Here is a 22281-nt window from a genome sequence, read left to right on the forward strand (position 1 = left end):
TTAGAGAGGTATAGCATGATGTCATCTGCGTATGCCGCAATTTTATATTGATTGCTTTTGATGTTAATGCCTTGAATGGATGGGTTTTCTCTAAGCATGCGGAGTAAGGGTTCTAAGGTTAAAACAAAGATGATCGGGTAAAGTAGGCATTCCTGACGTGTACCATTGGTGATGGAGAAGGCGTTCGATAGGCGGCCATTTACTCGAATACGAGCGGTGGGGGTGGAATACAAGATCGATATCATATGAATCAGTCGTGAGGGTAAACCGATGTGTTGCAAGACCGATAACATGTAGTCCCATGCCACTCTATCGAACGCCTTCTCAGCATCCAATGATAAAAAGAAACCCTTACTCTGTGAAGTGGTTAACCAATGATGAACATTAATGGTCTTAGTGGTGTTGTCCCTGGCTTCCCTGCCAGGGATGAAACCGACTTGATCTGGCGATACAATGTGTGGAAGCAGGGGCAAGATGCGGTTAGCTAGAATTTTGGCATATAGCTTAATATCCACATTAAGTAGAGAAATAGGGCGGTAGTTAGGGATCAGTGTTTCATCTTTGCCAGGCTTGGGGATCAAGGTAATATGTGCTTGCAGAAGGTCAGTAGCGGAGTGTGTATGAGGGGAGAGATTATTAAAGGTGCGTAGGAAATGTGGAAGTAATATATCCGCAAATGTTTTATAATACGCCGTAGATAGGCCATCCGGGCCCGGGCTTTTGCCTGTTTTTAGTTGCTGAAGGGCGAGGAGTACTTCTTCCCTAGACAGGGGGGAATCCAGCACTTTTTGGTCTATGGGCTTGATAGGGGGCGGGGAGAATTTAGATAAAAAGGCCCGTATCCGTTCCGATCCATCTTCCCCCTCAACATTCGAAGACTGTTGCGGGAGATTATACAGGGCACTGAAGTATTTTACAAAATGCTCTGCAATAGTGTCAGCTTCTATTACAGAATCTCCTTGGGGCGTCACTATCCTATGTATGGTGTGTTTAGCTTTTTTAGTCTGCAGGGCCCTCGCTAGGAATTTACCGGCCTTATTTCCAAATTCATAGAAAATTTTGTTGGATAAGGCAAATTTACGACGAAGAGTTTTTTGGAGTTCTTCCAGAAGAAGCTCCCTGGCAGCGACTAGGTCTTTAAGGTGAGTGTCAGCTAGTGAGCGTTTATGTAAGCGTTCGAGAGAGTGGATGCGCGCGTATAAGGAGTCTAGAATAGCTTTTTTGCATCTGTGCCGTTTAGCTGCTAGGGAGATAAATAAACCGCGTATTACGCATTTGTGCGCCGCCCAAACCGATGTGGGTGGTGTTTCAAGATTAGAGTTTTCAGTAAAATATTGCGAAAGACATTCCCCGATTTTGACCTTATTTTCCGCGTCTAGCAGTAAAGAATCATCAAGCCGCCAGACCATTGATCTAGGGCTACCGTGTGCGAATTTGAGGGTAACTGTGATGGGATTGTGATCAGAGTAGCAGGGGTTCTATTGTGGCTTGGGACAAATACTGAATGTCCGCCTGTGAAAGGAAGAAGTGGTCAATTCTGGAATATTTAGAATGCGGAGGGGAGAAGAAAGTAAAGTCTTTCGTGTTCGGATGAAGAGTGCGCCATGTGTCATGCAGGGAAATGGTTTGTAGTTGTGATTTAATATCCCTTAAAGCAGAATATTTTAAGCAGGTTGTACCATTTGAAGTATCGAGAGCGGGAGTTAAAGGAACATTAAAATCTCCTCCCAATAGGAGGATGCCTGATTGGAATGTGGTGAGAAGGGCCAGGGTTTCCCTAAAAAAGGTCACCTGTTTGGAGTTGGGAGCATAGATGTTGGCTATGGTAATGGGAAGATTGTGAGCATGTCCTTTAAGAAACAGGTATCTTCCCTGTGGGTCTCTTAAGACGTCAGTAATAACAATGGGGCAAGTTCTCGATATTAAGATAGAAACACCTTTAGATTTATTGTGGTCAGTGGTCGCGTGGTACACTGTAGGAAAGTGGTTATTGTAAAGTTTGGGGATAGCATCGGACCTGAAATGCGTTTCTTGTAAAAGGGCTATGTGTGTTTTCGCCCTATGCAAAATATACAGCAGCCTGTTTTTTTTTTCAGGGACGTTTAAGCCTCTAACGTTTAGAGAGTAGAGCTTAATGGTTGGTGGTGGAAGGACCTGTAGAGGGGGGTTACCGTCAACGGGGGTTGGATCCGTAATGCTTAAGGGGGGGTACAGAGGGGTCACGATGAGGGAAAGGAGGTGAGATAATTTAAGAGAAAAGGGTGGGGGGGTGTAGGGTCAAGTGTAGGGTAAGATAGGAAAAGGAAGCAAAACCGTGCAATGGAGGAAAGGTGTGGAGGTCACTGGTTCAGTGACAAAACACTCGATAGAGTGTTGGGCGGTTAAAGAGAGCACACACCTCAAAAGTGAATACTCACTCAATGCCGCCACAACGGGGGGGTTGACCGTTACCAAGTCCAACAGAAGACTAAATATAAGAAAAGGAGTGAGTTGTGTAACTCCGTCCACCAGGACTAGAGAGATGGGGAGACTGTCGAGGAGTTATTGTAGCGACTAGTGGGAAAATAATGATCTATACTTAGCATCTAATGGCATGTATCAACAATAGGTTCATTGAAAGTTTCCATAAAATCAGGTTGATATTTTTCAGGTTTACCATGTAGAGGACGAAAATTGGAGTACCAGTTAGGGACCTCTACCATTGGAATCCCCAGGGTTAAGCAAAAAGTGGGTAGATCTTCAGGGACTCTGAGGTGAGCTGTACGTCCCAGATTGGAGGCAGTGAGGCAGAAAGGAAACTTCCATTTATACATTATGTTCCTATTCCTCAGCACTTCTAAAAGAGGTTTAAGTTCTCTTCTGTGTTGCAGGGTAATCCCTGAGAGATCCTGAAAGATCTGTATGGGGTTAGTGTCATACAGTACACGCTGTTTCGCTCTGGCTCCTCTCAAAATATCTTCTTTCAGTTGGTAGTTTATTAGACAACAGACAATGTCTCGAGGGGGATCATTATCCCTACCTTTAGGTCTTAAAGCTCTGTGGATTCTTTCCATTTCTACCACCGTTTGCGGAGGCCGGTCCAATACGCTGTTGAAGATGGAGGTGACTGCTATGGGGATTTGATCTCCTTCAATGGACTCAGGGAGGCCTCTGACACGCAGGTTGTGCCGCCTCCCCCTGTTGTCCAAATCCTCCAAGTGTCTCTGCATATTTCTCATCTGCAGCGTATGGCCATCAATTTTTCTTGTGGACTTGCGAAGAATTAGGTCATGTTGATCAGCAGTTTTCTCCACCTGTAGTACACGATCTGACAGTGCTCTAATGTCCACCCTTAATTCAGCAATGGCCGCCGAAAGGGTGTCCTTGATGTCTGAGGCAATCAGTTTTAGATCTTGCATACTGATATGTGCGGAGGGGTTCGCCTCAGGAAGTAGCTGTCCACCGGGATCTGTGTTGCGAGCATTCCCGAGTCCGGTATCTGTCAGGACAATGGCTTCCCGCCGAGAAGAGTGTGTGGATCTCACTTGTGAGGAATTGTGGCGGGCCGGCGCCATGTTTCCCCTCTGTGAGCGGAACATCTCCGGTATTTGTTCGCTGTGGCTCCAGGAGTTTCCGCGCGGAGAGCGGGATCGCGATGTAGAGGATGTTCTAGAAGCCGTTCCCATCTTTTGTAGTGAGATTGTGGGTAAGGAACACCTCTGTAAGCTGTAGTATTCGTCCTGGCTAACGGAGCTGAGCAGTTAAGCGTCCACCATTGAGCTCAGTCAGGCCATGCCCCCCCCCAGAACTAAAACTTTTAACTGTTGTCCCTTCTCCTTTTACACCACCTCTCAATTTACTTCTTGCTTTTTTAGAGTCAAAATAGTCTATCCATTACTAGTTATGGGGGGGGGGGGGGGGTACCCGAGAGCCGGATCAGACAGCAATGGCTGCCAGATAAATTAAAAAATTTGCACGACATTCCTGTGACGATAGGCCAGTTGTTCCAGGTACAGTAGGTGCCATCCAGTGTCTAGCTTTAAGCTTTCTAGCTAGATATAGTAGTCTAGTAATCATAATGTACATTCCCCTCTGGTACATCTCATCAATCACTCCCAGTAGACACACCAGAGGGGTGGAGGGCACCAGTAGCTGCGCCAGCTGGGAGACAGTCTGTGTGATCTCAGACCAATACCTATTGAGCTTTGGGCACCGCCACAGCATGTGAATCACTTTGTTTTTTTTTACATTTTGAACAGGGGGTGAATCCCTCAGGCCCCATGCATATAGTTTCGTTGGCGTCAGATTCTATGCAGGATTAGCAGCTGTGATAACCTATGGGAGGCCGAAATGGAGACAATAGGGATTCATTTCAATGCCATGTCCCATTGATCACCATCAATCTCTCGAATGTCCGTGACGCATTTAGCTCTACATTTCAATGAGGCATGATCCTGGGTAGAAGACAACAGTGCTGAGTAAATGTTTGAAATCTGCTCCATCCTGGCATTCGCTTGAAGTAGCTCCATTAGGAGAGGGGGTAAGGTCGCGGTTGGGAGGTTATCTGTCCCTGAGCGTGTTGGAGATATTGATAAAAACATCGAGTGCGGAGTGTAAATTCTGAGCAAAGTTGTGCAAAAGATTTCAATACATTCCCTGTATATATCTGTACAAAAAAAAAAAACATATCCCCTTGCGTTTCCATAGGGTGAATCGCTCCAGTTTATTAAGTTCTGGGTATCTTGGATTATTCCACAGAGGGGTGAATCCCAGTGGGCCCTTGACCTTCAGTGCCTCTTGGGTTGTCTACTACACATTTCTAAGAAGACCCGCTGTTGGGGAGGTTGGAAGCAAGCCGGGAAGATCCATTTCCAAATAGGAGCCGGCTTTCAAGCCCGGGTTGGTTCGGGTTACTAAACGTATAATGGGATCATCTGGAACAGCACCTCTTCCCCTCTCCGTGATCTGCTACATTTGGGATGTGGTACCCCCATACCCCCTCTGTCCTTGCTATATTGTAGGGTATTTAAACTGATTCTTGCTCCTTTGTTTCCAAATGAGATCCCGAATCTGCCTATTTACTCTTTTGAACCATTTAGTAGAGATCCACATCTCACATAGAGATCCACATTTAGTAGAGATCTACAGGGGAATTCTGAGAGATATATAACAATCATGGGGCCAAAACCTTTTTTTTCTCAAGTTTACTCTCCCTACGACCGACAGGGGGAGCTAGCACCAGCTAAGGGATTTCTCTCTCTGTTTAACTAGCAAGGGACTCAAATTAAATTCTAAGTAGCTAGAAGTGTCCGTTGTCACCACCATCCCCTAATATCTAAAAGATTTGGCTGTAGTAATTTGTCCTGCCTCCTGGGGCAAGGAGTGTGTCGTGTGATCTAGGGGCATCAGGGTGGATCTAGACCAATTTATTGAAAAGCCAGAGAATTTGCCAAACCTGGTTATAAGAGCCATCAGCACTTGCAAAGAGGTAGTCGTGTCTCCTAGGTACAGGGCGTCGACGCGCAAGGAGAAATCTTTTCCTCCAAGGGGCCTCCACGAAATCCCACTATCTCAGAGGATCTGCGGATTAGTATAGCTAGTGGTTCCACCACAACGGGCACTCCTTTCGAGTGCCCCTATCTAACACAAATGACTGGGAGAGAGTATTGTTAATGCGGAGTCTTGCCCTGGGAACTGAATAGAGAATCTTCATCCAGTTATCACCCAGGCCAAAATGAGCTAGGCTCTCTCAGAGGTAGGGCCACTCCACGCTATTGAACGCCTTAGCGGCACCCAGAGGCAAAATGGCCCTCCCTCCAGGATTGTCCACTGGGGTTTGTAAGTTTAGGAAGTGGCGCCTAATATTATTAGCTGTAGACCTAGTGGGTAGGAACCCGGATTGATCCTTATGCATGAGCCGCCCAATCACTTTAGACAATGACTCCAGTTCCAAAGAACTAGCCACAGCCCTAGAGGAGTAGAGGTCTGTGTAAAATTGGTGAAATATCTTCAGTATGTCAGCCCCAAGAGTATGGATTTCCCGTGTCCCTGACTTAATGGCCAGAATGGAGGCTGTGTCTCTTTGTTCCCTGACCACAAAGGCAAGAATATGTAGCACGTTTATGCACCTCTCTTTGCCTTACCACCTCTCATTCCAGTGTTGTGTTCTGTACTAGGGATCGACCGATTATCAGTGGAGGCGATATTCACTTTTTTAGAAGCATCGGCCTCAAAACTGACTGATGGTACCGATATTGCTTCAAGGAGTTTTACCAGTTCATGCATGCAACTGCATGCATCACACCAGCACCGTTCTGTAGAGCGGATGGTCGGCTTTATTGTAATAAGGACCGATGCGACTCAGTAGCCATTTGGCTATTACAAGCAGCGGGAGGGGGTGTCCCCCACCACTCACCCGGGCTCTCCCATCCCACTGGGAGGTCCGAGCAACCAGTCGGCATGTCCGCCAGCAGGCCGAAGACCTGAACAAAGCCGATGCTTTGTTCGGGTCTCAGATCTAGTCACGTGCAAAGCGATGTCATGACATCAAGGGGGGTGTTTTATGTGGCGCTAACCAAACTATTCAAAATCATACATTAATTATAAATAAATATATTTATTTATAATTAATGTATGATTTTGAATAGTTTGGTTAGCGCCACATAAAACACCCCCCTTGTATATCACTTTGAGTGCAGAGAACACTTATATATGTGTGCAGCTTTCTATATTATATATTTTTTTTTTTCATTAAAAATTTTTATAATAAGGTTGTGCGCAACAGGAATCACTTTTTATTTTTTACAAGATGTCATGACATCACTTCACGGATTACTGGCATCTTAAAGGTGCCAGTTTTAACAAGCATAACGTATTCAAAAATGCTGATCTTGACATTTTGAATACGTTCAAGTGCAGTGGAGGGGTTTGGAGTCTTACAGACCCTTGATCCCTCCATAAAGAGTACCTGTCACTGTCTATTACTGTCACAACGGATGTTTATGTTCTTTGTGACAGCAATGAGAGTAATAAAAAAAATAAAAAATTTGAAAGTTTTACATTTAAAGTTTAAATGTACAGAATATCGGCAGACAATATTGGCTAGCTGCCTGAGTGGTGGCCAAAATATGGGCATCATATGGGGCACTGAAAAAAGCGATATCCGTTGATCCCTATACCGTACCATGACTTATTTGCCTGGACCTGTTGGACTTAAAGATGTTCTTAATTTGTTTGTTACAAAAATTTAAACATTATATAAAAAAAAATATTTTCAAAATAATGCTACCTTTATTTTGGTAACCAGCCACCATTTTCAACAGTACAAAATAAAAAAATAAAAATAAATAAAAAAGTTTGTGCACAACACCTTAAATACACTTATACACTGCCATACCTTTCTTGTTCAGTTGCATTACAGATGGAGGTGGTGTAGCTACTTTCATAGCCAATCCATAGGCTCCTCGGAAGGAATGACTATCTCTAACAATAAAGGAACCAGGTTCTTTGTCCTTAAGAACTGCAATAGCTATTTAAATGGAAAAAAAATATTAGCACAATCTCATGCACATCTCCTTTCATGACTAAGTAATTTTTAGGTTTTAAAAACATAATTCTTTTTAGTATTTATAAACATATCTAGCTAGGCAATTTTGTTTTTCACAAAATATATTTTCCCCATATTTTTTACATTGCTAGACAGGCTGCTTTTTTTTTTAGCTAAAAGTAGGAATAAATATTGGATGGATTCACATATAAATACATTGCACAGGACAGGAGTAATAGAGCAATGGCTTAATATTGTTCCCGATAACTTAAAGTAGCAATAAACACATAAGCTCATAGAATTGATTACCTTCGGGTGATACACAGTAATGAAGCAAATCTTCCTCTTTTTTTTTTATTGTAAATGTCTTTTTATTGTTTTTACAGAAAGTTGATTATAAAATAGCCTGATAACCATTCTTACACAACAAACAACACCACTAGACAACAGCACAAAGCGATCAGCACAGCTTCAGGCTAATGTAAATCCCATTTAACATGGTAACATTTTCAGAATACGTCTGTCTATACAAAACGGTCCTTTATAATATTACTTTTTTCCGTCTCTCATACTCATGAATTACATACATTAGGCAATATATGCCCACATATCACATGAGCAATGCATATATTTTCCCACATATAGAGCATTCTAGTAGAGAACTCCGGATCACTGTTCCCCAACACTGTACATTGGGCAAACTGTCAATTCTAGGCGAGAAAATAAAATCATCTATTCAGATACAGCAGACATATTGATAGAACATCCTCCCCACACCTCATCAAATGTGTTAGGAACTAACTCCTCTGCTAGTATAAGTTGCCCTACAAAACTATAAAACAGTAAAGCCTTGTTGATGAGCGCTTTTCAGGCTAAGACAGTAGGAGCTGCAGATTTTTTCCAAGAGATATTTATACGTTTCCTGGCATAAGACAGTACTAATGTTCACAGAGTACAGATCGCCTTTTGCACCCTCGCTGCGGTGCCTGTACACAGCATTGGCTGGCGACATCACTCCTGGGGGTTACTTCCGGGTATCGCGGCTCGGATGCTGTGATTGGCCGGAGCCGTGATGATGTCACTCACACGCATGCGTGCGGGAGTCACCGGTAACGGCACACTCACTGAAGCAGACGGCACGTACGTGTCATTACTTCAGTGTGCATGTGCGATAACGTTGGCACATGCAGATAGAGAGGATATTTCCTAAACTGTGCAGGTTTAAGAGATATTCTGGGTAGCTACTGGTAAGCCTTATTATTGGCTTTCCTGTAGCAAAAAGTGGTCTGTAAGGGTTTACAACCACTTTAAGCTCAGTGTGCATGGAGCCTTAGAGATGGTCTCTAGCTGACACGAGTCTAGAAAAATTAACCTCCCAGAGATCATCCCAATCATCGTCATCCAGTTGAGGAGAGTTCATCACCCATGCATTTCTGCAAGGCGCGAGGGCCTTAACCAGTGGCGGCCCGTCCATTAGGGGTGCATGGGCGCCACCCCCCCATCCAAGATGCATCTGGCCTGCTGATCTACATACAGGGCGCCGGACCATAGTTTCCAATTGGGGGGGGGGGGGGTTTAAATGCACGTGATCATAGCCAGAGGCTCTAATAGGCTTAAAAAAGAACGCAGTGTTGTGTGATAATAGCGAATGAATATTCGCTATTCTCACACGGATTCTCCTTCCAGCCAATCTGGAAGCAGGTTGTGAGACCAGTTTCCCGATTGGCAGAAAGAAGTGATGTTATTGGGGGAGGAGGGAGGAGACACGTGGCCAGGGGAGAAGCAAGGGGAAGACCGACGGACCAACCAGCTGCCACTCCAGGGATGACTCACTATCCAGCATGCAGCTAAGCCATCCAGCACTCCCTGGCTCAAGGAGGGGAGACTGGGTAGGACAGAGGTAAGGAGGCAGTCTGTCACCCACAGCGGGGGGGGGGGGGTGTTCCCCATGTTCTTGACTGCCTCCTACCGAGTGGGGGTTAGCATTGGTTTGCCCCTCCCCAAATTATCAAGCGAGCAGACCATGTCCTGGCACTGCTATACACAACTGTTTGTATATAGTAAGGTCTTAACTAAATAATCCTCACGGAGCAAGGCCTCCAAATCCACCATCCGAACACCGAGTACAGTGGATCCCAACTGGGCATTGTAGGCATGGCGAAATTGCAATTGTCGAAACAAATATGGATTAGGCAAAGGATACAAGGATTTCATAATATCAAATTGAAGGAGTATTCCGTTTAGCACTACATGAACAACCTTTTTGATACCGAACTTGGTCAACGTACTAGGGTCCAGATAATTGTAGAAATTACGCAATTGTGGGTTTTTCTACAATGGTGTGTATGGGGAAATCTCTTGGCTATCTCCCAGCTTGGCCTGTCTAGCCACTCCTCATGCCCTGACAGTAGCACACGTAGCTGCAGTCAGAGTCTCCTCTGAACAACAAATGCGTCGATGCCTCATGGGAACCAACTATGGCTGCCCCGAATTACCTGCAACCCCTCTTTTGTCCACAGCCTTTCAAAGTACACAGATCACATGGTGTTTCTCAGCTACCAAGAGGCAGGGGTCTGACAGGGGTGTTGTCTAGTATCACTAACGGCCCACCGAAGCTAGCTATTTTTTGTGAAATTTGCCAACATCAGTATTTGCTGCACATACCACAATTGCCAACATCTGGTGAAGGTTGAGCTGTTAAATTCACTGTATGTGAATAAGTCAACTTAATGATTTTCAGGTCCTAAAATGCAGAGTCTAGTATCAAGTCTATAGGACTGCTGTTGACAGGGTATTTAAGAAATTGCAAGATTATGGGATTATCTTTATGTTGTATATATGTATATGGTAATGGGAAAATAACGCGAGCAACAAATTAATTTCAGTACTTAACTACTAAGTGACAAATACCTTGTTCTCTTGAAATATCAGGCTTATACCAGAATTTGGAAGTGTCTTGCACAAACTTAACTGTCATGTGCTTATTTTCCGTTGAGTTATCTGAAAAGAAGTGACAATAATAAGTAAACCACAATCAATAAAACAATGCTGCTTTATGCTACTTTTGCTAGCCATGATGTTTTTTTTTTTGTTTTGCCTGGGATTGGCTGGCAGTTGTTGAAGTCATAATTCCCACACAATCAATAAAACAATGCTGCTTTATGCTACTTTTGCTAGCCATGATGTTTTTTTTTTTGTTTTGCCTGGGATTGGCTGGCAGTTGTTGAAGTCATAATTCCCAATCCAGTCTTAGTTTAAATTATACAGTGCCTTGCAAAGGTATTGACTCTCCCCTTGGCTTTTTATTTATTTTGTTACATTACAGCCTTTAGTTCAAGGCTTTTTTATTCTGAATTATATGTGATGGATCAGAGCACAATAGTCTAAGTTGGTGAAGTAAAATTAGAAAAATATATACATAAAACTATTTTTCAGAAAGAAAAAAAAATTATAATTGGAACGGGCGTATGTATTCACCCCCTTTGTTATGAAGCCCACAAAAAGCTCTGCTGCAACCAATTACCTTCAGAAGTCACATAATTAGTGAAATGATGTTCACCTGCAATCTAAGTGTCACATGATCTGTCATTACATATACACACCTTTTTGAAAGGCCCCAGAGGCTGCAACACCTAAGCAAGAGGCACCACTAACCAAACACTACCACAAAGACCAAGGAACTCTCCAAACAAGGAAGGGACAATGTTGTTCAGAAGTACAAGTCAGGGTTAGGTTATAAAAAAAAAATCTAAATCTTTGATGATCATTAGGAGCACCATCAAATCTATCATAACCAAATGGAAAGAACATGGCACAACAGCAAACCTGCCAAGAGAAGGCCACACACCAAAACTCATGGACCAGGCAAGGAGGGCATTAATCAGAGAGGCAGCACAGAGACCTAAGGTAATCCTGGAGGAGCTGCAGAGTTCCACAACAGAGACTGGAGTATCTGTACATAGGATGACAATAAACCGTACACAGAGTTGGACTTTATGGCAAGAAGAAAGCCATTACTTTCAGCAAAAAACAAAATGGCACGTTTTGAGTTTGTGAAAAGGCATGTGGGAGACTCCCAAAATGTATGGAGGAAGGTGCTCTGGTCTGATGAGACTAAAATTGAACTTTTTGGCCATCAAACAAAACACCATGTCTGGCACAAACCCAAAACATCACATCACCCAAAGAACACCATCCCTACAGTGAAACATGGTGGTGGCAGCATCATGCTGTGGGGATGTTTTTCAGCAGTCAGGACTGGGAAACTGGTCAGAATTGAGGGAAAGATGGTTGATGCTGCATACAGGGCTATTCTTGAGCAAAACCTGTACCACTCTGTGTAAGATTTGAGGATAGGACGGAATTTCCCCTTCCAGCAGGACAATGACCCCAAACACACTGCTAAAGCAACACTTGAGTAGTTTAAGGGGAAACATGTAAAATGTGCTGGAATGGCCTAGTCAAAGCCCAGACCTCAATCCAATAGAAAATCTGTGACCAGACTTAAAGATTGCTGTTCTCAAGCTGAAACCATCCAACTTGAAGGAGCTGGAGCAGTTTTGCAAGGAGGAATGGGCAAAAATCCCAGTGGTAAGATGTGGCAAGCTCATAGAGGCTTATCCAAAGTGACTTGGAGCTGTGATAGCCGCAAAAGGTGGTTCTACAAAGTATTGACTTTAGGGAGTAAATAGTTATGCACATTGACTTTATCTGTTATTTTGTCCTATTTGTTGTTTGCTTCACAATATAAAAAATAAAATCTTCAAAGTCGTGGGCATGTTCTGTAAATTAAATGATACAAATCCTCAAACAAGCCCTGTTAAATGTCAGTTTGCGAGGCAAAAAACAGACAAAAAATGGCAAGGGTGGTGAATACTTTTGCAAGGCACTGTATATTGGAATAAAATATGTGTATACAGAAATTGTAAATTTGTTTTACTGACTTTAAAATGTTATCTTTATAAGTAGAAGTTCATTCTGGAAACAGGAAGAATAATGTTCATTTAACAGTCAGGTTTGCAGTGGGTTTAACTGGGATTTGGAAGAGTGTAAGGTATATAATATATACAGTACTGTATATACAAAAGCATTTATTGTACAACACATTAAACAGGCAAGCATTTAACAAAGTGTAAATGACAGATCAGAGTGGAATATACAAAATACAATTTATAAATTGGTGCAGTGTGAAGTATACAACATATAATACTGTGAAGTATATAATTTACAAAACTGTACATACAGTTTAGTAAGTTATAGTATATAAAGTACAGCATAGTATATAAGATGTAAAGTAGATAATGTGTAAAAGAGTAAGCTAATAATGACTATATCATTAACAGTAGAGAATGTATATATTAGAGGAATGCATGTTCTATAGCATAACATACAACATATGCAGTGGAGCAGTGGGCAGCATTTAACATGAAGCAAATTATACATAGTGGATCCATGGGGGGTAAATAATGTACAGAAAATTGTATATAGCAAAATATTGTGCAATAAATAATATACAATGTGTGGTATATACAGCAGGTACAGAAAATAAATCACTCCCCTAATAATAATAAACAGAAATTTCTCCACAAATGTGGCTTGTATGGGAGGGTTGCAAGAAAAAAGCCACGCCTCAAGAAAGGCCACATGCAGTCATGACTGAGCTTTGCCAAAATGCACCTTGGGGATTCTGAGGCCACATGGAAAAAGGTGTTCTGGTCAGATGAGGCTAAAATTGAATTATTTGGCCTCAAAACCATATAATATGTCTGGCGGAAATCCAATACAGCACGCCATCCAAATAACACCATTCCTACAGTAAAGCATGGGAGTGGTAATATACTTTTATGGGAGTGTTTCTCTGCAGCAGGGACTTGTCAGGACAGAAGGAAAATGGATGGGGCAAAATACCATCAAATTCTTGAGAACAATCTGCTGCCCTCTGCCAAAGAGTTGTCAATGGGAAGAAGGTTTACCTTCCAACATGGCAGTGACCGAAAAGCACAAAGGAAAAAAAATTAAGGAGAAAAAGGTGAATGTCCTTGCATGGCCTAAACCCCTTTGAAAATGTTTCAAATGACTTGAAGACAACAGTCCACAGTCACTATCAAATTTAACCAAACTTGAGTTCTGCAAAGAAGAGTGGGCAAATATTACAAAGTCTATTTGTGCAATGTTAGTAGAGACATATCCCAACAGACTAAAGGCTGTAATTGTTATATGTGGTGTGGTTATATCTTTCACTTGGATCTTATAAGTTGCACTGATATATACAGATGGATAAAAGAAAAAAACTGTGTCTGTCTTCATTGTAGGCTGTAAAGCAACATGCGATTATTTTAAAGGGGGAGAAACTTTTCTATACCCACTGTATGTATACCAGACAAACCGTAATAAAAACATCAAGTCCAACCTGTGTGTGTGCTTTTATGTCAGTATTACATTGTAATGTATTGCTTCCTTTGTGTGAAATTCCTGCCAGTTCCTCTTCTTTCCTATTATAAACTCACCACACTAAGCAGGAAAACACACCGTGGTCAGTTCTCTAGCTATGCTGGGAGCTCAGCCAGCTCTCTTCCAATGATCAGACTTGTCCTGACCCTCCCAAAATCCCCGCCTCCCGTAGCTTTTCACTGGAAGATCAGTGTGCTGCTGTTCTCCTCCCCTAGCTCTCATGCAGCTGAGAACAGAAGGAATGTGATCACTTAAGGAAAAAGGGGTATTTATAATTTTTTTTATATTTATACACACGTTTTGCCTTTCATTTCTGTTTTACACTGAATGGGTTATTTTGGAAGGTGAGGGTTTCACTGACAGTGGGAGCTGTAACTCACTCCTGGGCCCCATACTAAGACTTAAAGCGGAATTTTTGAGAGGTGGTCTTAATTTTATTTTATTTTTTACTTCCAAACTTTCCTTTTTTGGAAGTACTAAGAGTACTTCCGATCCAGTCAGGCCATGGACCAGGATGTCACATCCTCTTCTGCGGCGAGCCCCACATTGTCTTCTGGGACATATGTGTCACCAGAAGACAAGCTGGCTATTCACAAAGCGCCGCACAACTCGCACATGCAAAGTCGGAAACAGGCAGTGAAGCTGCAAGACTCCACTGCCGGTTTCCCTTAGTTGGAATGGCAGTGCGTGCCATTCCAAGTGCTTTTATAAGATTGTAGTGATTGGGTTTAGACCTATTCTAATGTTGAATTGTCAAAATGGTAAACATAGATCCATAGACACTGGACTTTAGAGAGACAGTATGATGGAACACAACAAATATTAGCTTGAGTGAGGTACTAATAGAAAAACATATTGTTTGGAATTCTCTAAAGTGGCAATGCTTATAGAGCATCTAGCAGTTTGGATTGATGTGTCTCTTCCAAACTCTCTTTTTACTTGGGCATGGATTGTATTTTTAATCTAAATTGAGAATTTAAAAGAGAAGAGGGGGTTGAAGCCTAAAGCTGGCCATAAATGGATCAAAATTTGGGCGGTTCAGCTGAGATCAGCTGAATTTTGATCCTTGTATGGGCACTGTAGATGTACAGAAGTTATTCTACCAAACAACCACCCTGCTAGACTTCCCCACTCATTCAGTGTTCCATTCTATAGCCTGCAATGCTGATCAGTCTATTCTAATGGGCAGGAAGTCTCCTTGCTTTCAGAATACAATGAGACAAAGGGAAGTATTTCCCCATTCACATCAAATGCGTGGATGGGGGAATTGGGTCAGTTTTTTTCACTCAACTAACTAGACAACCAAATAAAACTGACTCATCTATGGGCTGCCAAAGGGCTTCTAATTTGGGGTGGAAAGGAAGCAGCTTATAGAGACAGAATAATGTCAAGTGTGGTTACGTTAAACACCTAGAGTATTTAACTGTCTCAAGCTTGCGGGTGGGCTATTGCATCATTTGTCTCAAGAGAGATAATATTAAGAGCAGGGAGAAGATGAAGAATTAGATGACAGTATATGGTATCAGAGTAAGGTTTTTTTTCATGGGGGGTGGGGGGCTTGGGGGTTTGGTGTAAAAAAATAAATATTGTGATTTTTTTTTACCAAAAAATATTTAGAAGAATACGTATCTGTCTAAACTGAGGAACAAAAATGTATTTTTTATATATTTTTGGGGGATATTATAGCAAAAAGTATAAAACAATGCGTTTTTTTCAAAATTTATGCTTTTTTTGTTTATAGCGCAAAAAAAAATATGGCAGAGGCAATCAAATACCACCAAAAGAAAGCCCTATTTGTGGGAAAAAAAGGGACGCCAATTTTGCTTGGGTACAACGTTGCATGTCCACGCAATTGTCAGTTAAAGCAACACAGTGCCGAATCGCAAAAAGTGCTTTGGTCAGGAAGGGGGTAAATTCTTCCATGGCTGAAGTGGTTAATACAGCTTTCCTAAGGCTTTGCAAAGCAAATGTTGGTTCTTTTTACAAATACCAAATAGTCTAGTGTACACAGTGCGTTTGCATTGCTTTGATCTTGCCTGCAACATCTGGCAAGCGCTACAACTTGTAAAGTATGTAAAACATCTCTGTTCAAGTCAATAGATCCTAAGGCCTTTGGCAGACATTTACAGAGCACTAGGACAAGTCTAGTCTTCTCAACACCTCCCCCCTTCCAAAGAAAACCCACTGAAAAGCAAGAAAAAAAGACTGCAAACGCACGCTATAGGTGTTTGAAAGGCGTTTTAGTCTTACCATTCGTGTAAACTTAGTCTAATGCCGCGTACACACGACCGGACTTTGAGGGACTACGTCACACCAAAGTCCGACGGATTCGAACGTGATGACGTACGACCGGACTAGAATAAGGAAGTTCATAGCCAGTAGCCAATAGCTGCCCTCGCGTCAGTTTTTGTCCGTCGCACTAGCATACACACGAGCGGATTTCTTGGTAGGAACTGGGTCCGGCGGAGTTCCAGTGGAAAAATGTAAAACATCTTCTGTTTCTAAAGTCTGCCAGATTTTTGGCAAGCAAGGGTCCGATGGCGCCCACACAAGATCAAATTGTCCGACGGACTCGTTCTGTCGGACCTTTGCTGTCAAAAAGTCCGTTCGTGTGTACGTGGCATTAGTCCTAAAAAAATATTTCCATTATTACGTCAAGCAATATCAGAAGAGCTATTTGAGTGCAGGCTGCTTTCACATTTTTTAGCGGTGCTATTCAGCCTCTGGCGGGGTGCTTTTAACCTCCCTGGCGGTATGATTATTTCAGATTTTAGGTGCTGAAAGCGGTACTATTATTTTGCATGGAAATTTGGCGTTTTATATTGTAGGCCTGTAATTCTTAGAAATAATTCAGTTAAATGCATCCAAACAAGAGTCTAATGCCGCGTACACACAATCAGATTGTCCGGTGTACTTAGTCCGCCGAAAAGCATTTCAGCGGACAATTCGATCGTGTGTGGGCTTCAGCGGACTTTTCCAGCGTGAAGTCCGGCGGACTAAGAAAGTATTTTTGCACTCCAATCTTCCCGTCGGACTTGGGTTTCAGTGGACAATACGTTCATCAGTATGCTAGTACGACGGACTAAGAATGATGCATGCTCAGAAGCAAGTACGAAAAAGGAAGCTATTGGCTACTGGCTATTGAACTTCCTTTTTCTAGTCCCGTCATACGTGCTGTACGTCATAGCGCTAGCAAACGCCGGACTTTCTGTGTGTCCGTGTGTGGCCAAGTCCGTTCGGTAGAAAGTCGGCCGGACTATCCACCGGATTGTTTGCCGGACTAAGTACGCCGGACAATTCTCTCGTGTGTACACGGCATAATAGACATCCCGGGTATGATAAAATTTGAAATATGAAATCATAAATTATAATATAGAGATATAAAATAAATAACTATAAATAACAAATAATAATATAATAATAATAAAAATTATTCAATAATGTAATCAAATCAAAAACACTGAAATGAGTTGCAGAATTGTCGCTGTCATTACTTTAAGGCCCCTTTCACGCGGGACGGATCAGTAATGATCCGCCCAGTGATGATCCGCTCGCTGAGCGGGGATCACTCCGTTGTCCCCGCTGAGCCGGTGGCGGACAGGGCGGTCCCCGCACACTGTGCAGGGACCACCCTGTCAGCTCTCCGTTCTCTTCTATGGGGATCGGATGAGCACGGACCATCTGTCCGTGTTCATCCGATCCGCTCTGCAGACGGATAGAAAAATAGGATTTTCCTCCGTCTGCAGAATCGGACAATTGCGGAGGCGGAAAATAGCGGGTGTCTGCGGATGTTCATCCGCAGGCACCCACTATCCCATAGGGATGCATGTATGTCCGTATTTCATCCGCAAACGGATGGATGAAATACGGACATACTGTCCGCATGTGTGAAAGGGGCCTTAGTGTTTGATGACGAATTTCCCCACAAATTACTATCACTCAATTAATAGTGATTCTAATTTATTAGCGCTGTTTTCTAGCTGGTCTATAACCACTTTTGATGTAAACGGACATTTTTTGGTTGCTATGGACAATCTCCAGTTTCCTGGCATAAAGAACAGAATTTATAATATAAAACTGTATGCAGGACACTGGACAAACCACTAAGGACAAAGGGGATGTGTAATTATTTGATACAGTACTGTAATCTGTAAGATTACAGTATACTGTATCTATACTGTGTTTTTTACTTTTTGAATTTGGCGCCGAACTCGCTCGCAACGCTCGCAGGGAATGGAGCTCGGCACTGTGACAGATCGAGTGAGACACGGCGGCTCGCTGATCACAGCGGGGAGACATTGCTGGATTCAGGGGACAAGGTAAGTAACACCCTGCATGGATCCAGCGATGCAATCCCGAGTCTGGCTCTGGAATATACCGGTTATGGTAATTAACTCTCACCCCGAGCCAGACTCGGGAATACCGCCAGGGAGGTTAACCCCTCCGCTAGCGGCCAAATAAAGGGTTAAAAGCACCTGCAAATCGCCGCTGCCGAAGCACTTTGCAGGCGCTTCGGCAGTGGTGCCCATTCATTTCAATGGCAGGAGAGGTGTATACACCGCTTCTTCACAGCTCCAAAGATGCTGCTTGCAGGACATTTTTTAACGTCCTGCCAGCGCATCACCCCAGTGGGAAAGCACTCTGGCTTTCACACTGGGACTGCAGAGGAGGCGTTTTTCAGGTGCTTTACGGGTGCTATTTTTAGCACAAAATCACCTGAAAAATGCCCCAGTGTGAAAGGGGTATTGTATAGCGAAATGAGGCACCAAGTCCAGAATGTTTTTGCTTTAAAAAAGTAGATCTTTTAATTCAAAGCATGATGGTGCCCAAGAAAAAAAAAGCGGAGTATTTTGAAATGCAGTACAGGGGGTCCCCTACTTACAAAACATCCGACTTACAAACGACTCCTACTTACAAACGGAGGGAGATAACAGGAAGAGGAAATCTACCTCTAGGAAGGGAAATTCTCTCCTGTAAGAGTTAATATGGGAAAAAGGTGTCACTGATGCTTTATCACCAATCCTTGTTTCCCCTAACAGCCTAAAATTTTCAAAATCCAATTATCATTGGGACAGAAAGTGAGGTGAAATCTTCTGAACAGGGGCACAGACAGCTAAACAAATGTTACAGGGGTGATAACCCTTTCCTATGTTATCCAAAAAGCTTAAAAATAGATTTTTTGGCTGGAGATACACTTAAAAAATGTACCTGTTCCGACTTACAAACAGATTCAACTTAAGAACAAACCTACAGTCCCTATCTTGTTTGTAACCCGGGGAACCCCTGTATCTATTATAGCATTTTAATTCTTTACCCTTATGATCTACTCATATTGTATCTCATATGAAGGATTGCTAAAATACACACAGTGTACAGATATTACTCCAAAATTAAAGTATAACCAAAGGAAAAACATATTTTTTTTTTGTTTGGATAGAGTGGTGAGGGGTTAGGACCACTGGCGGGTTTGTATTTGAGTCTGTCCCTTTGTTAGGGAGATTCATGCTCTCTAACTGTCCTGATCACCAACGTAAATGGGAATGAAAGTGACGTAAATCCAATATTTTGAATCGCCACTAGAATAACAGGGGGAAAAAATCTTTGACAATTTTCTTCACATTGGAAAGGTATGTGCTCATTTCCTGTGCACGCCGATATACGTTGGCACAATGGCAGCGGTGGGCAAATTGGCGTACCTGTACATCCCCTTTAATTGGCGGGACCTGCGGACTCGATGCCCACCGGTCTCCAGGCGATCGTGTAACGAACCTGCAGAATGGGGAGATGTAAACTAGGCATTTCCCCGTTCTGTCTTGTGACATGACAGAGATCACTGCTCCCTGTCATCGGGAGCAGTGATCGCTGTCATGCGAGTAGAAGCCCATCCCTTCCACAGTTAGAATCACTCCCTAGGACACACTTAACCCCTTAATCGGCCCCTAGTGTTTAACCTCTTCCCTGCCAGAGTCATTTACACAGTAATCAGTGCATTTTTAAAGCACTGATCGATGTATAAATGACAATGGTCCCAAATAGTGTCAAAAGTGAACGATGTGTCCGCCATAATGTCACAGTCACAATAAAAATCACAGATCGCCGGCATTACCAATTAAAAAAAAAATTAACAATAAAAATGCCATAAAACTATCCTCTATTTTGTAGACGCTATAACTTTTGTGCAAAGCAATCAATATACGCCTATTGCGATTTTTCTTTACCAAAAATATGTAGAATACATATTGGCCTAAACTGAGCAAAAATTGGATTTTTGTACTCAACGCAAAATCCTTTTCTCTGAAGTTCATAGATGGACACAGGTCCTTTAATTAGGGTTTTCCTGTACCCTAATTGAAGGGTACCTTAGGGTTTTCACGCCACCTTCAGGAGAGGACTAGGCAGAACATGTAACACATGTAAAAACAGCAAGACTGCACAGAACCGCCCAGGGGGCGGTCCCTCTGGCTATAACCCCTCACCCTGCTTCCTGCAGCTCAGTTCGTCAAAAAGCAGTACAAACACAAATAGAAGGGGTAGGTGCTGTGTCCCTCGAAGAAACTTCAGACTTAAGGATTTTGCGGCGAGTACAAAAATCCCATGTTCTCTTTCGCTCATTGGCAGACACAGCTCAACAGAGGAGTTGCCATCGTAAACGACCGCCATCAAAACCAGCGGCCAACTTATGCATCAAAAAATGCATTTACAACAACTTGTAACTTAAAGTGTAAACCTTACACAGCCGCCTGCAAAACCTTGTGGTCAAAGCAAGCACCCAAAGATGCGCTTACGTCCACTTTGTAGAATTCAGTGAAAGTGTGAACGGACGACCAAGTCGTCACCTTACACACCTGGGAGATAGACGCTTGATGTCGGAAAGCCTAGGAGGTTCCAACTGCCCTGGTGGAATGAGCCGTGACAGGAAAAGGAGGCACCCGCCCCTTTAAGGCATAGGCCTGAACTGTGATCTGTCTGATCCATCGAGAAAAGGTGGACGACGAGACCGCCAGACCTTTTTTCGGACCAGCCACCGAGACAGAGTCCAACTTCCGGAAGGGAGCTGTATCAGACAGATACACCCGTAGAGCTGGAACACATCCAGGGAATGTAAGGCAACCTCTTTCGGGTGTGTCTGCTTAGGACATAGGGATGGTAACATGGTAACATGATGTCCTAATTTAGATGGAATTCCAAACCACCTTTGGAAGGAAAGAGGGCTGCGGACGATGGTAAATCTTTTGAGAAAATTACTTATAGTGGAGTCCAACAGACCTCGGTCCCTTAGTACCTGGTTTTCAACAGCCATGCCGTTAAAACCAGCGACGGTAAAGCAGGATGACGAATCGGACCTTGCGATAGAAGGTCTTCTAGCATTGGCAGCCGCCAAAGGAACATCCGCCACCAGTTGTATTAGGTCGGTGTACCAAGGATGTTGAGGCCAATCTGGGGCAATCAGAATCACCGGAATCCCTTCGGCCTCCACTCTGCTCAGCAGACGTGGTAGAAGTTTGAGTGGGGGGGAAGGCATAAATCAGCCAATAATGCCCCCATGGAGCCACAGTGTCTGACGCGTCCGCACAGGGGTCTCTTGGCCTCTGCACCTTTCCGATTGAGCCGAGAGGCCAAGAGGTCCATATCTGATGTGCCTCACCTTAGGCAAAGGAGCTGGAATACATCCGGATGCAACGACCATTCCCCTGGGTCCAGCATCTGACAACTTAGGTAGTCAGCCCGCCAGTTTTTTATTCCCGGAATGTATATGGCCGTCAGGGCCGGCACGTGCCGCTTTGCCAACTGGAGGATGTGAGTGACGACCTGTACTGCGGCCAAGCTCCTCGTTCCTCCTTGATGGTTGACATAAGCCACTGTCGTGGCGTTGCCCGACTGGATCCTGACTGGATGCCCGTTTAACCTCCTGGACCATGTGGAGAAGCACCGTCTGATCGCCAAAAGCTTGAGCACATTGATCAGCAGTTGGGATTCTTCCCACGACCAGAGGCCCTGGGCTGACCTTATGCCAAAAGCTCCCCCCCAACCGGTCAGACTGGCGTCCGTTGTGATCCCCGTCCAATGGAGAGGAAAGAACGATCTCCCGGACCGAGACTTCAGCCACCAGAGAAGGGAATCCCTGACTAACTGGCTCACCCGCATTTGACAATCCAGGGATAATGGAGATTTGTTCCATTTTCACCAACAACTTCACCGCAGCTTGAAGAGTCTGCAGCTTGTCTGAAAGGAGAAGATACTCCAGGCTTTGAGTCGGCACTAACACTGACTTCTTTAGGTTCAGCACCCAACCAAACTCCTGGAGA

At 43.4% G+C, this 22281-nt stretch overlaps 1 protein-coding gene across 3 annotated transcripts in view; it reads right to left on the bottom strand.

Annotated features, from left to right (window-relative positions):
- The window catches only part of TNS3 (tensin 3), a 457447-nt gene that overhangs the window by 46219 nt on the left and 388947 nt on the right, over nucleotides 1-22281 (bottom strand). For all 3 annotated transcript variants that reach the window (XM_077491841.1, XM_077491842.1, XM_077491843.1), the window contains 2 exons: nucleotides 10436-10525; nucleotides 7376-7507 (listed from right to left, as the gene is read on the bottom strand). In XM_077491841.1, the coding sequence (XP_077347967.1) occupies nucleotides 7376-7507; nucleotides 10436-10525 (222 nt within the window). The remainder of the gene's footprint in view (nucleotides 1-7375; nucleotides 7508-10435; nucleotides 10526-22281) is intronic.

The sequence above is a fragment of the Lithobates pipiens genome, unplaced genomic scaffold (genome assembly GCF_037356315.1).
Source record: "Lithobates pipiens isolate NorthernLeopardFrog02 unplaced genomic scaffold, aLitPip1_a1.2 Scaffold_19, whole genome shotgun sequence".
In the NCBI taxonomy this organism is placed as follows: domain Eukaryota; kingdom Metazoa; phylum Chordata; class Amphibia; order Anura; family Ranidae; genus Lithobates; species Lithobates pipiens.